The sequence below is a fragment of the Ctenopharyngodon idella genome, chromosome 10, assembly GCF_019924925.1.
Source record: "Ctenopharyngodon idella isolate HZGC_01 chromosome 10, HZGC01, whole genome shotgun sequence".
NCBI classification, from domain to species: Eukaryota; Metazoa; Chordata; class Actinopteri; order Cypriniformes; family Xenocyprididae; genus Ctenopharyngodon; species Ctenopharyngodon idella.
This window is the reverse complement of record NC_067229.1, coordinates 35,565,001-35,581,379: the sequence shown is the minus strand read 5'-3', so window position 1 is coordinate 35,581,379 and position 16,379 is coordinate 35,565,001. Positions and strand designations below refer to the sequence as shown.

Genomic DNA, 16,379 nt, shown 5'->3' with positions numbered 1-16,379 from the left:
TTTTTAATCAGTGTGGACTCTTGAAACCCACTGTAAATGATCTTTACAGTATGTAGTAATTTAGATAATCCTAAATATAGTTCAGCATACCAGATTTTATATTTGGACAATTTGCATTTTTAACTGTTCCTTTCTGTCTGCTGTCTTTTTTACTTCTTTTTTCTCTTTTTGCTTGTTTCCTCACAAATCTTTTCCATGCAAAAACTATTAGTTTTTCTCCTCAGGTCTGTCGCCCTGTCTCTCCTCCTTTTTTTTTTTTTTTTTTTTTTTAGGTGAAAGATCAAGAGTTTCCTTATTACAGAGACCTGGCACGGATTATTGTGACTTTGGAGGATGCCAATGACCAGCCACCGTTTTTTACTCGCACTATTTATGACAGTACGGTGTTTGAGTCAGCCCCACCAGGAACGTCAGCTTTGCAGGTGATCGCACTAGACAGAGACTCAGGGAGAAACGGGGAGATAGTTTACTCAATTGATGCAGGTAAACACTGTGTTCTCTGCTCTTGAATTTATTACACTCCCTGATTTCCATTGTTCAGCTGTTTTGAATAAAACTGATTGTCTATGCCGCTGAGTGTGATGCATTAGCTCGTTCTTTTAACATGTCATAAATCTTAAGATTTATCTTTGATATATCCTTTACCTGAAATGCCTCTTTTCATGATGAAGTGACAAGCATGTGTCATTTTTTTTTTTCCTTTCTCAGGCAACACTGGTGGCTTATTTGGAATAGATCCACTATCTGGCATCATTTCAGTAGCCAGAGAGCTAGACCTTGCAACTGTGGGTTTTTATACTCTTACTGTGAGAGCCACAGATGGAGGTACACCAGCATTAAGTAGCACCACTACTGCTAGGATCGCCATCTCTCTGTCTGATTTCTCCAGTCCAAAGTTTGCCCAACAAGAATACCAGGCTGAGATTACGGAGAATGTTGCTGTCGGGACTTTTGTCATAATGGTCTGTGCAATTAGTCGATCCACATTGATTTATGACATTAAACAAGGGAATGATGAAAAGAGGTTTAAAATAAATCGTTACACAGGTGTCATCACAACACAAAGGGATTTTGACTTCGAGATGACCTCCTCATATATGCTGACCATTCAGGCTGTCAACATGGCTGGGATTGCCTCCAGTGTCACTGTCTGCATCCAGGTTGTTGATGAAAATGATAATCCTCCAGTTTTTCAGGAGCTCACATATACAGGGACCATCAGTGAGGCAGCCCCCATCAATAGTGTGGTGATGAGTGAGGATGGAAAGCCCTTGGTAATTGAAGCCACAGATGCTGACAAGAATCGCAATGCCCTCCTTGTCTTCCAGATTGTGGAGGACACAGCTAAATTGTTCTTTACTGTGGACTCGGGAACAGGCTCAGTCAGAACTATAGCCCAGCTGGACTATGAAACATTTAGTACTTTTTATTTTTCTGTTAATGTGAGGGACAGTGGCAGGCCTCAGCTAACAGCTGAGAAGCCAGCCAAGGTCCTAATCAGGGTTGTGAACATCAATGACTCTCCACCTCAGTTCTCACAAGAAGCTTATGACACTGTGTTGCTTCTTCCAACATATGTTGGGGTTGAGGTTCTGAGAGTAGAAGCCACTGATCCAGACATGACCACTGATCTGATGTATTCTTTGGCTGATAGCAACTTGGAGCACTTTGAAATGGATCCATCATCAGGTGTCCTCACGGTCAAAAACAATAAACTCTCCAAAGACCGTTATCGTTTCAATGTCAGAGTGTCAGATGGGCGGTACTTTTGCACAGCACTTGTGACGGTGTTGGTCAGGGAGGCTATGGACAGTGGCCTCCTTTTCAGTCAAACCTCATACTCCTCCTCTGTACTGGAGAACAGTGTGAACATTACCACAGTGAGCATTGTAAATGCTGTAGGAAACCGTTTAAATGAACCACTAAAGTACACTCTTTTGAATGCAGGGACACGCTTTACAATTCGTCCCACATCAGGGGTCATTCAAACCACAGGAGTCCTTTTCGATCGAGAACAACAGGAATTGTATGAGCTGGTGGTAGAGGTGAGTAGAGAATACGACCAACTGCGAGTTGCTAGAGTAACCGTCAGAGTAGAAGTTGAGGATGTTAACGACAATGCCCCTGAGTTTCTAGGCCTTCCATATTATGCTGCTGTGCAGGTTGATGCCGAACCTGGCTCATCCATCTTCCAGGTGTCTGCGACAGATTTGGACAAAGGGATAAATGGAGCTGTGTATTACGAGCTTAAGGAGGACCATCCACATTTTGAGGTGAACAAGCTCACTGGGGAACTTACTCTTAAAAGGGCCTTTGATGCAGACTTGTCCAATGTTGAATATCCACTTGTCGTCCTTGCCCGTGATGCAGGCTACCCCTCCTTGTTCACTGTTGTTGAGCTTCCAGTCACAGTTGTGAACAAGGCCATGCCTGTGTTTGACAAGTCTTTTTATGGCATATCAGTAAGAGAGGACATTGCAGTGTCCACTCCTATTTTATGCATAAATGCCACCAGTCCAGAGGGCCAAAACATTATATATACAATTGTGGAAGGGGATCCCTCCTTTCAATTTGACATTGGCTTCAACAGTGGCGTGATTAATGTCATATATCCTTTAGACTATGAGACCACACCTTACTACAGACTAACCATCAGGTCTACGGACACTCTCACTGGAGCCAGATCTGAAGTAGATGTGGACATAGTTGTGGTGGATGTAAATGACAATGCCCCTGCATTTCGCAATGCCTCATACACCACCACTTTGTCAGAAAACTCAATGATCGGGTCTAGCGTGATACAGCTCTTGGCAACAGACAAGGACTCTGACAAAAACAATGTGATTAGCTATCAGATCCTCTCTGATGGATTTAACAGCACAGATTACTTCCACATTGACAGAACTAGTGGACTTGTGTTAACAGGCCGTCTTCTGGACTACGAACTTACACCAAGCTTCAGCTTTATCGTTAGGGCAACAGACAACGGTTCCCCGTCCCAGAGCAGTGAGGCTACCGTCACTGTCTTGGTGAGTGACGTGAATGACAACCCACCATCCTTCAGCCAACCACTTTATGAAGCTTTTGTGAGCGAACTGGCTCCCAGAGGGCACATTGTGGCATGTGTCCAAGCTTCTGATGCAGACAGCTCAGATGCTGAGAGTTTGAGATACAGCATACTTTCTGGAGATGAGAAAATGAACTTCATAATAGACTCCCAGACAGGTGTCATTTCCTTGTCAAGTCAGCGCAGACAGGGGATGCGGACATCATACAACCTCAATGTGTCTGTATCGGATGGGGTGTTCACCAACACTGCACAGGTGAACATTCGAGTCATGGGGGCTAACCTTTACAGCCCTGTCTTTAGTCGAAGGTTCTACTTGGCGGAGGTCCGCGAGAATGCCCCTGCAGGTACCAGAGTCATTCAGGTGCGTGCCACAGATGAGGACTCAGGGATTTTTGGTCAGATCACATTTTCTTTTATCAATGACCTTGGAAAGACTCAGTTTTACATTGGAGCCGATGGCCTAATAACGACAGCTCAGAAACTGGACAGAGAGAACCCAGTGAACCGAGACATTGTGCTAACTGTAATGGCACTTGATGGTGGGGGAAGAGCATCCTTCTGCACCGTTAGGGTAATTCTTGCTGACGAGAATGATAATGCTCCACGTTTTAGGGCTATGGAGTATAGAGTTAGCATAAAGGCTAACATGCCTATGGGATCACTGGTGACTCAGATCCAGGCTCAGGACCCAGATGCCGGCGACAACGGCAGAGTTAGCTACTCGCTGTACAGTGAGGCGAGGCTTCCTCTGGTAGATGTGCTGGAGATTGAGCCTGACAGTGGCTGGATGGTCACAAAGGGAAGCATGGCACATCTCAGAGGAACGGTCCTCTCCTTTTTTGTCAAAGCTACTGATGGCGGGGTCCCAGCCAAACATTCCCTTGTGTCTGCATTTATTCATGTCTTACCACCTGATGCAAATGTGCCCTCCTTCACCCAGCCCCAGTACTCTTACACGATCCCAGAGGACACACCTGTTGGAACAGCCTTGGGATCAGTGTACTTAAGTCCTGGTCAGACTGCCTCATTTTCTGTAGTAAATGGAGAGACTGGGGAGAGTAACCAGGGTGGGACATTTTTGGTTGAGAGAGAAACTGGACTTCTAAGGCTTGTTAACCCCCTTGACTATGAACTTATCAACATTTACCGTTTCAAAGTTGCTGCCACCATGAGGCAGGCGCTGGTTGAATCTATGTCTGTAGTAGATGTAGAAGTGAAGGTGCTGGATGTGAATGACAACAAACCATTATTCGAAACCAGTTCTTATGTGGCCATGGTTATGGAGGGCATGCCTAGGGGTACACGAGTTATCCAGGTACGAGCACTTGACCCTGATTGGGGCTCTAACGGACAGGTTAATTACAGCCTTGGCCCAACCCTAAACCAAGAGCAGGACAAAGCGAGTGGATCTAAATCTGTCTCCGGGGCTATGTTTGTTATTGACAGCAAGACTGGTTGGATCACCACTCTCGGTGACCTGGACCATGAGATGTGCCCATCTTACACCTTCAATGTGGTGGCGTCTGATCTAGGTGAAGGTGTCTCACTATCCTCCACAGCTGTAGTGACCGTTGCAATAGCAGATGTCAATGACAACCCCCCTACCTTCGAGAGGGAGTACTACAGAGGTGCTGTGCGAGAGAGTGACCCACCGGGGGAGGTGGTTTCAGTGCTGAGCACTCGTGACGGGGACAGCTCTGATCAGAATCGGCTTGTCAGCTTCCATATCACAGGTGCGTATTAAAGTAGGCCACTGGAGGATGATTTATGGCTCACGGAGGCTCTCCGGGAAAGATAATCACATTGAAAGGGTTTAATTTAATGAACTAAGTGTGCAAAAGCTATATGAGTAAAGAGCCATCTGCTTTGTGTGTCACATTACTTTGTTTAAAGACCATGTGGGGATGTGAACAGATTGTTAGAATTAAGCTTAGTTTATTGTTTCCAATAACTCGGGATACTTTATATACCCTCTCCAAAAGTGTTCCTAAGTGTTTTGGTTCACTTAGCATGCTCTTAGAGTTATTTTGATGGGTGTTAGCACACAATTTAATTTGATGTGTTTAATAAAGTTTATGAAATATTATATGTTTTGTTTTATTTTAAATAAAGAAAAATAACACCTTACAGCATATAAACATTGCAATGTGTTTATGTAAATTAAATACGTGATAGTTTGGTTTCTGTGCAGGCCATCACAGAGTTTTACAAATCTACCTTGCTCATTTATCTCAATTCTGTGGCCATCTTTTTGACTCAGGAGGAAATCCCAAGGGAGTGTTTGGGCTGGCTCCTGTTCAGGGGGAGTGGAAGGTCTTCGTGAAACGGCCTTTGGACAGAGAGGAGCAGGATCGATACCTGCTCAATATCACAGCCAGTGACGGCCTGTTTGTAACCCGCATAGGCGTAGAGGTCACTGTCATGGATGCCAATGACAACAGCCCCATCTGCAATCAGGTCTGAGCAATTGATTTAGGCTGGCATTTGTCATCTCATACAGCCCAAGTTAACAACTATCATGTTTAATGCTTGCATACTGATGTAAATGAAGTCTTGTTACACAAATGTATTTTGTATACACAGTTTTAATAGCTTTTCATCATTATTTTTAGGCTCAATATGAGGCCTTATTTCCAGAAGATGTGGCTGTTAATACTGTTATTCTGACAATTGGAGCAACAGACTTGGACACTGGTGTCAATGCAGAAATGCAGTACTCTCTGTTTGGGATTGGAGTTGAAGATTTTTACATGGATGCAAATACTGGTATTTCTGTACAAACTTTTTTCACATTTGCTTTTATACTTTTGACACTTTTAATTTTTCAGTATCTTAATGCTTGAATATACTACATGATTTTTTCCCTGATTTGTACTGGAGGAGTCAACACTAGTTGAGTAAAGTGTGCAGATGTCTGCAGTCCATGATGTCCGTGTCTGCAGATTTTGGGCAGTCAGAGTTGACTGGTTTCACAAAATATCTTTTTTTTTTTTTTTTTTTTTTTTTTTAGCTTCAGACTATGATTCCTTCCAGTCTGATGATATCAAACATGTTTGACATTTTTGAGTCAATTTTAGAACACAGTTGTTTTCATTTGTCATGCATCTCTTAGCAACGAGGCACATGTTTCTGTGTGAGTTTGTGTTCAGAACGATTCAAGAAGTCTGGTAGTGTGTGATCATTAGTGGTTTAGTGGCTGTTTTTTTTCATTAACCACTTACAAATTTGGCAAGTGTATTATGCTTATTGTTTTAAAAATCTGTTCAAATTTTAAAAGTTGTGAAGTGCATTTCAGTCTTTAGATTACTTTAATTAATTGGGTATTTTTTTAAGATGTTCAGATGCTCTTAATACAATTTTGCCTGCTATCCCAGATTGACTGAGAAGTTTAAAGCAACGTTAGATAGCATTGATTTAGTAATTACTTCATTGACGTCATTAGGCTTGATTAAATGAAACATTTATGACACACAAAAATATTTAGCACCATCATCCATCATTTAGAGTATCTTTTATTCATCTCACTGAAGTTTTCACTTAATGCAGCTCTGGCCCATGGTTCTGAAATCCATCCTGTGAGGCTTTGCACTTTTCTTATGTCTCTCTGTTTTTGTGCCAGGTGAACTGAAGACAGCCTCTCTGTTGGACCGTGAGAGAACTGCAAGTTATAAGTTGATAGCGCAGGCTACAGATGGAGGAGGGCTGTTCTGTCGCTCTGAAATTTCTCTGACCATTCTGGACGTTAATGATAATGCACCATCATTTGACTTCACACGGTTCATGGCGAGCGTATATGAGAGCGCGGCGCCCAAGGCCTTGCTCACACGCCTTCAGGCTAATGATCCAGATGAAGGTGAGTATTTCGTACGTGTAACATTTAGTAACTTTATATGAACGTACAGTATAAGGAGTCCTGGGACTGATCACCATCTATTTTTTTCCAAACCATTTCAAACTGCTATGTGAATTTTAAAACTAAAAGCATAAGCTTCTAAAATTGTTTTAGATGAGGTACAGCATATCACATTGCAAGCCCTTGCAAGTTATTTTTTTGGATCATAAATCCTCTATAGGGAAACATTGTCATTGCATGTTTGATGTTTTTTTTTTTTTTTTTTTTTTTTAGTAAAATTATGGTAAAAAAATATGCCTTCTTCCAGGTCTGAACAGGAAGATTGTGTACTCACTTGTTGACTCTGCTGATGGCATGTTCTCCACTGACCCATCCTCTGGTGTGGTGATCCTGGAAAAGTCTCTAGACAGAGAGGCGCAAGACACGTATCAGATCAGGATCAAGGCTACTGACCGAGCAGGAGCCGATGGCTCGCTTTCCACCGAAGTGGACATCACCATCGTGGTTCTGGATGTGAACGACAACCCACCTGTGTTTCAAAAGCAAGATTACGCGGTCACAGTGCCTGAAGATGTTACTGTTGGAACAGAAGTGCTGCGTGTCTTTGCCACGAGTGCTGATATTGGAGTGAATGCAGAAATCTACTATAGATTCTTGTCTGGAAATGAGCTGGGAAAGTTTTCCATTGATGATTCAACAGGCAAGGCGGGAGATGCACATTTTCTTTGTTTTGTGGTTTTTAGTTAGAATTCTTCCAAGAGCTCACTTGTAACTAACACAGACAAAAGCTTATTGTCAGGTCATTCATATTTCCTTTCTTCACAAATCATTTGAAAGAAATGTAAGAAAGTCTATTGACTCTAGACAGGACATTATGATTTGACAAATTGTGTCTGTTAAAACAGCACAATAAGTGCAGCGATTGGGAAAATTAGTTATGAATGCTCCACAAAACTCGTATAGTCGTGCTTAACATGCAGAAAACATGGGAACAGTTACTGAGAGCGCTCTTTGTCTCTTAAAAAGACGTAGGCAGTCAGTGGAAACCATGAATTATAGCAACATTTTTGTAGTTATATCACTTCTCATGCATTCACATTTGACAAAAGAATAAAGTGCTTTAGGTTAAACCTGCACTTTAAAAGAATTAAGCTTTTAAAGTTGCAAGGAAGTACATTCTTTTAGCTATTGTGTGTGAGCTGGAAAATATTCTGGATTTTCATGCATCCAAAGGAGCCTTTGTATTGCAAATTATATAACTGTGATGTCTATCATATTCATATAAATTAATTGGCTTTCCTCTGACTCATATCTCTTATGATTCCAGGCATCATTTCTGTGGTGGATGATCTTGACTATGAGCTCTGCAAGGACTTTTTCCTAAATGTCGAGGCCTTTGATGGTGGATCACCTCCCTTGAGAGCCACAACCATAGTGACCATAGAGCTACTGGATGTCAATGACAACTCGCCTTCATTCAGCGAGGACATGTACAATGTTCTGATCAGCGAGGACGTAGCCATCGGAGAGACCGTCACAAGGGTAAAGTTCTCTCATTAGCCGAGCCGCTTCATTGGCATTTAATTAGCCACAGACATAATTTCAATTTCACAGCTAGCATATAATTAAGCTTATTGCGCACATAAATCCCCTTAATGAATTGCATTAGTTATTCATTTGTACTGTGTACTTGAGCTGTAATATAATTTACCGTAAGAGGGTGTAATTTGCTTCATGATCTGAATAAATTCAGGGAGTTTTTGCCTCTTTGCTCTTGAATATGCTAGAATCTATGGGCTTGTTATTTGCGTTTGTTATGTGCAGCTGTTTGCAGAGGACCTGGACAGTCAGATCAACGGGCGAATAACTTATTCCATTCTGAAGGGGGACCGTGACAACCAGTTTTGGATCGACCCTGTCACTGGGCTTCTGAAAGTTAACAAGGCACTGGATAGAGAGACGGTTAGTCCTTGGAATGAGCTCGGTTACTTTGGCTAATGAATCTTGACATCTCTTCGAGACACTCTCCTGAGACATTGCATGATTTCGGCCAATTATCTTTAAATCAGCCATAAAGTCTTTAATTAGGCTGTATAGGATTGAAATGGAGGCTTTTGGGTGACTCTGGGTGAGGGACAGACCTGTTCTTTAAAATAAGACATCTATTGAGAGTTGAGTCATTCTGAACTGTTTTTGCCTGACATTTATCCTCCTGTCTCACTTGCTTAAGGTCTCCAGCTACGCATTGTCTGTGCAAGCGTTTGACAGCGGGTCACCTGCCAAGTCAACCACTGTGAATGTCAATATCGAGATTGCTGATGTGAACGACAACCCGCCGATCTTCTCTCCCGCTAATGCTTCAGCTGTGATTCAGGTGTGAGCCACAGTTTTAACTCTTTTATTTGCAGAAATAGTCACATACCTACAATATATGCGACATGTGACTGTTGCTAAGGCAAGTACTGTTGCTTAGGGATTTCAGCAAACCCTGAACTAGGACTGGATGATTTATTGAATATTCACAATATATTTACAATGCTTTTAATGTATTTTTTTTTTTACCATAAAACATGTGTCATTAGATTAGTTTTGTGCTGTTACAACATGCATGCTAGGAAGGAAATGTTTTAAAGTTAAGTTTAGAATTTCTGAGTTTACAAATTCAGTTGTGAATCATTTGAAACTGTCTGTTTCAATTAATTGATTCAGAACTCGAAATGTTCCTTGTGTGACATTTTAAATGTATTTAAATGTTTTAGTAAAATACACACTACCGTTTAAAAGTTTGGGTTTGGTAAGATATTTTAATGCTTTTGAAAGAAGCGTCTTATTCTCATCAAGGCTGGATTTTGATCAGTAATAGAGTAAGAACTGTAATATTGTGAAATATTATTACAATTTAAAATAACTGTTTTCTATTTTAATACATTTAAAAACTGAATTTATTCCTGTGATGGCAAAACTGAATTTTAAGCAGCCATTATTGCAGTCTTCAGTGTCACACGATTCTTCAGAAATCATTCTAATATTCTGATTTGATTATTATCAATGTTGAAATGTGATACTTAATATTTTCGTGGAAACCGTGATACATTTTTGATTTTGTTTGAAATAAAAATATTTTGTAATGTTTATAAATGTCTTTACTGTCACTTTTGATCAATTTAAAGTGTCCTTGTTGAATAAAAGTATTAATAAAAATAAAAAAAACCTAACCTTAAGCTTTTGATTGGTAGTGTATGTTGGTCAATATTGCAGTTTTTGACTATAATATTATGTCTAATATTGTTCTGTAATATTGGTGCATATAAATGGAAAATATTTCAAAAATTCTTCTTTGTTCCTTTAGTTTTAAACAGGGCTTTATTGTTTCTAAGATTTTTGCTGTATTTTACGTTTAGCATTTATTTGGTTGAAATTACGGTTCCTTTAACAAAAAAAATCAGCCTTTCAAGCCATTTCAGAGCAAATACATAAATAAATATTTAGATATATTGTAAGAAGGCATAAAAAACGGATATAAAGTATTAAAGTTCGCACATAACTCATCTTCCTATGGAAATGAATTATATACTGCTTCTTGAGGAGAGGTGTGCTGTGTCTTATGATCTTCCTGCCTGATGATAAAGTGTCTAGAAATCTCCTAGATTTACACTAAAAGAGCTACCTGAGCCATATCTATGGGCTAGAATAGCATGTAACTTTAGGGTCGGTGTTCTTGACTAGATCTAAGAACCTAGTTACCCAGGACACCCTAGAAAACTCATACCAACAGCTGGGCAACCACCCACAGCACACTAGAATTGAAGACATTTGTGTGGTCAAGCACCACTTAAAGTTTCTTCAGAACATATAAAAACCTTATAATTAGACCTTTTTTGAATTTCAAAATTAACATCTTATTTCTGTTTTTTGTTTTTCTTGAAGTTGAACAAGCCTGCAGGAACTACCATCCTCACACTGTCAGTTTCTGATAAGGACTCCTCTAGAAATGGCGCACCTTTTGAATTTCGCATCGTGTCTGGAAATGAGGGCAATGCCTTTAGTTTGGACCAGAATGGACAATTACGGACGAGCCGAGTATTTGGTCCAGATGCAACGCGGGAGTATACGCTTGAGATACAGGTTAGTGCAACTCCAGAAAACAGCTTAAAAAAAAAAGTAAAGACTGTAAACTGTCTGTTAACGTTGACATGAAACGGAAGTTGCGATAGTCTTTTCTTCCCTATTGTGATGTATATCTGAGTGAAACGGCTTCTCGAACAAGAAAAAATGCAGGGCGAAACTTCAGGGAATTGATTGGATGGTTGTGGTTTGCTATTACTGTGATGCCATGTGAGTGACAGGTTGTCCTGCCCTCATGTCAGTGAACACGGCATCAGAGAAGAGAAGAGATGTTGCTGCAAAAGAGAGGGAAAGTCATTTTGATTAAAGATTATAAGAGCACATGAATTAAAAAAAAAAAAGATGTGCAAAGATAAATCATTTATAATAAGTACTTTACTATTCCATAAAAAAATAAGAATGGTCAATTTTAATTTCATGGTGACTTTAAAAGTGAATTCAGAATTAAAGAATTCACATGTGGGTGTTTCTTCAACTATGAGCACTTTTCTTGAAGGAATTGCCGGACTTTTCTAAGGCTAATTTCATAACTCATTTTATATACTAAACCAAATAATAAATTACAAAAAAATTATATAACAAAAAAAAAAAAAAAAAAATCTACTTTTAAAATTATTTGACCAAATTATAATTTTATTAGGAATGACACAATTAAAAGTTATATTTACTCTTATTTCTCTATTTTTTTCCCCACATATCACAAGTTTCATATTTCATATTAAGTTTGCTCTTCAAAGACACTGTTAGTATTATGAAATATAAATAGAAATGGTTTATATTTATTTAACTCTTGTTTAGGTTATCGTAGTTTTAAATGTAATTAATATTTTTATGATGGATTGTAATATTTTAAGACAAAAGTCTGGGTTTAAGACAAGGATTTAAAACAATAAAATCTGTATATAATGATGGATGGATGGAAAAAAAAAGGTACTGTACCTAGACAATTTAAATGTGACCTTCATTTATCAGAAAGAAAAATCAACCTCTGAAACATAAAAGCTGCAGTGATATTTCTAAGAAACTGAATACATTTCTTTTTGTTTGATGAAACTTTAAATGTAAGAATTGTACAATGTGTTCTTGTCCTTGTCAACAAGGTGCGTGACTCTGGGAAGCCTCGTCTGTCCTCCACATCCTTTGTGTTTGTGCGTGTCATCGGAGACAGCCTCTTCAAACCTGTGGCCTTCCCACTGGAAATCAACATTGTCATGGCAGCAGATGTGTTTCCTGGCGGGATTATAGGGAAGATCTATGCCACAGACCGAGACGAGAATGATGTTCTTTCTTTCAGTCAGAGACCACAAACAAAGAGTCTTTTCAAAATCAACAGACAGGATGGGAAGATTGTGGCACTAAATGGCCTGGAGCCTGGAAGGTAAATTAAACGCAACCTTAATTTGAAACAACCTTAGATCAAATGTGTTTTTCTTTAGTGGCCTGTTGATCTTGATGTAAAAATCTACTCTCTTAAAACACTTTTCACACTCACACGTTTATTTCATTTAAAGTTTAATTTGTCTTCTAATGTCCTGCATGTCCTCAAACATGACTAGCTAATGCAAATCTTGCAGCTTTATAGCTATCATTTATAAAGATAGTTAATTAATTATTAATATTTTTCAAGCTTGTTGCATTATTTGACAAAATTACAGCTTGATTGTAAATGAAGAAAATAATTTGGTAACATTTTACAATAAGGTTTGTTAACTTTAGTTAACTACATTCGTTATCATGATAAAGAACAATACTTATACAGCATCTTAATGTTAATCTCAACATTTACTAAAACATTTTTTAAGGTAAAAAGTTTTATCTGTTAACATTAGTTAATGCATTGTTAACTAACTTGAACATGAACACTTTTATTAACCAACATTAATTGCTAATAAATGCTGTAAAAATATATTGCTCATTGTTAGTTCATGTTAGTTAATGCATTAACTAATGTTAACAAATGAGACCTTATTGTAAAGTGTTTCCAACGATTCTATTGGAAAGCTATTGGTTGAAAAATTGTTGATCCCCAACAAACCGTTTCCATACCAGCATGATGAATCCGATCTTCAACCAGATGGAACCGGATTAATTATTTTGACTGTTGCGATCCCAATCGGACTTATGACCTGTAATGCTGCCTGAATCATAAACATGCTCTGTTCGTTGTTGGTCAGAGGAGAACTGGCCCCCTGACTGAGCCTGGTTTCTCCCAGGTTTTTTTCCTCCATTTTTGTCACCTGATGGAGTTTGGGTTCCTTGCCGCTGTGGGCTATGGCTTGCTTAGTTGGGGACACTTGATATTCAGCAGTGTTTTTAATCTGCCTCCATTGACACCATTGTATGCGAACTTTACTGAGCTGGACGATGACATCATGATTTCTCCAGAGCCGATTAAGAGCTTAATAACTATTGATTTTTACAAAGGAATGAATCAGTACTTAAGCTGGACAATGACACCATTTTATTTACCAAAATTATTTTCCTGTTATCACTGCTTTGGCTTGAATGTGGCGGAAATGACAGCTGTGGCACAGTCAGTATTTGTGTAATTTGATATAGATCATTTTCACATTAAAATGTTTCAGAATTTCATGGTTGTTTTTTTTTTTTTTTTTTTAAAGTAATATTCTCGGACAAGCATAGAACAACCAAATCTAGACATAACATTTTTTGAAAAATAGCCTCATACTATTTGTGAAATTGTATATAACAAAAAGAAACTTAGTTTTTATAAGAATAAACCCACACAAAAGTGGTGGTAGTTAGAGAAACACCTATTTAAATGAATAGCTTGAATATCTCTCTTTTTTCAGTGCAATGTATTGATTAATTAGCAGATTCAGATATAAATTGAAGTTTTAATATTATTGGCTAATTAATATGTATTTCTATATATGTTTTTGTGCATATTTGCTTCATAATAATCAGTAGCCAGCATTATTTTAGGCTTTTTGTTTTATTATAGTTGTATTAATATTTTGAATTAGATTTTATTTTCATATTTTTAGTTTTCATGTTAATTTTACTTTAATTTTTAGTAATTTCATTATGTGCTTTTGTCATTTTATTAATTCATTTATTTTAAAATATTACTATTTAGGTTTAAATTATTTTTATTTCAGTTTTTGTTATAGTTTTTTATTTATTTCCAGTTAATAATTTTAGTGCTTCAGCTTTAAATTATTAGAGTTTATAGCTAATGCTAACATTTCTAATTTTAATTTAGTTTAAGTTTTTCAGCTCTTTTTTTATTTCAGCTTTATTTCAATTAAGAGAAATGTTTTTAATAGTGTCAGAGCTGATAGCCTCATAAGTAATGCATGTTGCGAAATTGCGCTTTGACGATAATAACCCTGTCTGTAATGTTTTTCTCCAGATACTCCCTGAACGCTACAGTCAGTGACGGGCGGTTTTCTGTGACGGTGGCTGTTAGTGTCCAGGTGGAGCAAGCCACAGATGAGATGGTGCAGAACGCAGTGACTCTCCGTTTCCAAGACCTGTCCCCTGAGGATTTTGTGGGTGTTTACATGGAAGACCTGAAGAAGGTGCTCCGTAGCTCACTGGTCAGTGATGGGATGGGTGTTATCGACGGGCCAGACCCCATCCACATTTTAGGAGTGCAGCCATTGAGTCGCTCCAGTCAGCTGGAGGTGCTCCTTGCCGTGGAGACTCCAGATGGGGGTTTTGTGGGCCCAGGGGAACTGGCTCTCAAGCTGGAAGAGGCGAAGGGTTTACTAAAAGGAGCACTGCGGGTGGTTAACATCCTGGATCAGAGCTGCTCAGGGGAGCTTGAGTGCGGGGAGAGAGTCTGTGAGCTCACCCTCAGTCTCGACCCCATCGGCTTGGTCACCTACACCACCTCCAGATTGAGCTTTGTGTCTCCACGCTTCAGCAGGAAAGAGATGTGCACATGCCCGGGTTAGCGCTCATCTGCCGTCTCAAATTCTAATTCAAATATTTATTCTAGGATGCATTTCATAGTATGCATTATTTATCCTGGATGATTAAATTCAAACAGTTGCTTGACTCGCAAAATTTCCATTTGCTTGCTTTTTAACTTTTTTTTTTTTTTTTGCCCACTGCAGGAGGAATATGTCCATCTTCTCTAGAGCTTTGTGATGGCCAAACGTGTCCGTCAGACATGCAGTGTGTGCGCAGCGGCCCCACAGCGCCCTCTCTCTGTCAGTGTCTGCCTGACACGCTGGACAAATGCGCAGGTTAGACTGCTTCTCACGCTGCTCCTTTTTAAACTCTGACCCAAGGCCACTTTTAACCCCGGGTAAAGCAGCATTTCATATTTCAAAAAGGGGGTTAGTAACACTTTTAACACATAGAATGTGACAGTGAGTTTTGAGATGGTAAACATTAAAGTGTTTGTCGTGTTAAAGGTTGTAGTTAAAATAGTGATGGCAAATGCATTAACAGCATTGGAAAAGCTGTTTTTATAAAGCTGTCCTGGAAATATTACAAATAAATAGAACAAATATGTCTTATTTATATACATGTAATATATACATATATTTATTTGCTACTGTATTAATTTGGTTCATAACTGTAAAGGGAATAGCTTTACCTGATAAATATTTTTCTTAAAATTCATGTGCATTTATTTAAATACTAGATTTTACTAGTCCATACTTTTTTAAACAAAAGTTTTAAATTTTACAAAAAAGAAAATAAACTGCTTTTCTTTGTTACTGCATAATGTACTGCATAATGTTACTGCATACTGTATATGTATACATGCAATATATGTATACATGCAATCATTGTATATAATGCAAATATGTTGAAACCACTGTCTACAGACATTTTGCTCTAATTAAAACATTCTTTTTCTTTGGGGATAGTGTGATATAATGCAAATGATACCATATATAAATGTTCATTTTAAGCCCCTCAAGCAGTTCCAAGTTAGAATCTGTGTCATTACAAATACATTACAAATTCATTACAAAGTCATTACAAATATTTCTGAATGTGTATTCATTTAGCTTGATATAGCTGGCAAAACTTGTACTGTAAAACGTTAAAGGGTACATAACACACACAGTTTCCGCCAATCTCATGTTAATCTTGAGTACCTATAGAGTAGTATAGCATCCTTCATATCTCTGAAGAGTCTTTAGTTTGATCATATTTATAAAAGATATATACGTTGTACCGAGTCTTTCCGAAAACAGCCGAGCTCCTGGAGGCCTGCCGTGAGCGGAGCTAAAGAGTGACGAGCACGCACAGCTTTTGCATAGCGATTGTCTGCAAGCTATCGATGGTCAGCTAAACAAATGTATTTAAACACACACAATACACAATCGCATTATCCCTGGATAG

General features: G+C 38.7%; 1 protein-coding gene across 4 annotated transcripts in view; it reads left to right on the top strand.

The window, feature by feature from the left end:
- The window catches only part of LOC127521406 (protocadherin Fat 3), a 60,155-nt gene that overhangs the window by 20,170 nt on the left and 23,606 nt on the right, over positions 1-16,379 (top strand). For all 4 annotated transcript variants that reach the window (XM_051910646.1, XM_051910645.1, XM_051910644.1 and 1 more), the window contains exons 10-22: positions 273-483; positions 709-4,803; positions 5,331-5,527; positions 5,683-5,836; positions 6,690-6,923; positions 7,231-7,623; positions 8,251-8,465; positions 8,748-8,885; positions 9,154-9,297; positions 10,851-11,048; positions 12,149-12,426; positions 14,425-14,966; positions 15,134-15,265. In XM_051910646.1, coding sequence (XP_051766606.1) covers positions 273-483; positions 709-4,803; positions 5,331-5,527; positions 5,683-5,836; positions 6,690-6,923; positions 7,231-7,623; positions 8,251-8,465; positions 8,748-8,885; positions 9,154-9,297; positions 10,851-11,048; positions 12,149-12,426; positions 14,425-14,966; positions 15,134-15,265 — 6,931 coding nt within the window. The remainder of the gene's footprint in view (positions 1-272; positions 484-708; positions 4,804-5,330; positions 5,528-5,682; positions 5,837-6,689; positions 6,924-7,230; positions 7,624-8,250; positions 8,466-8,747; positions 8,886-9,153; positions 9,298-10,850; positions 11,049-12,148; positions 12,427-14,424; positions 14,967-15,133; positions 15,266-16,379) is intronic.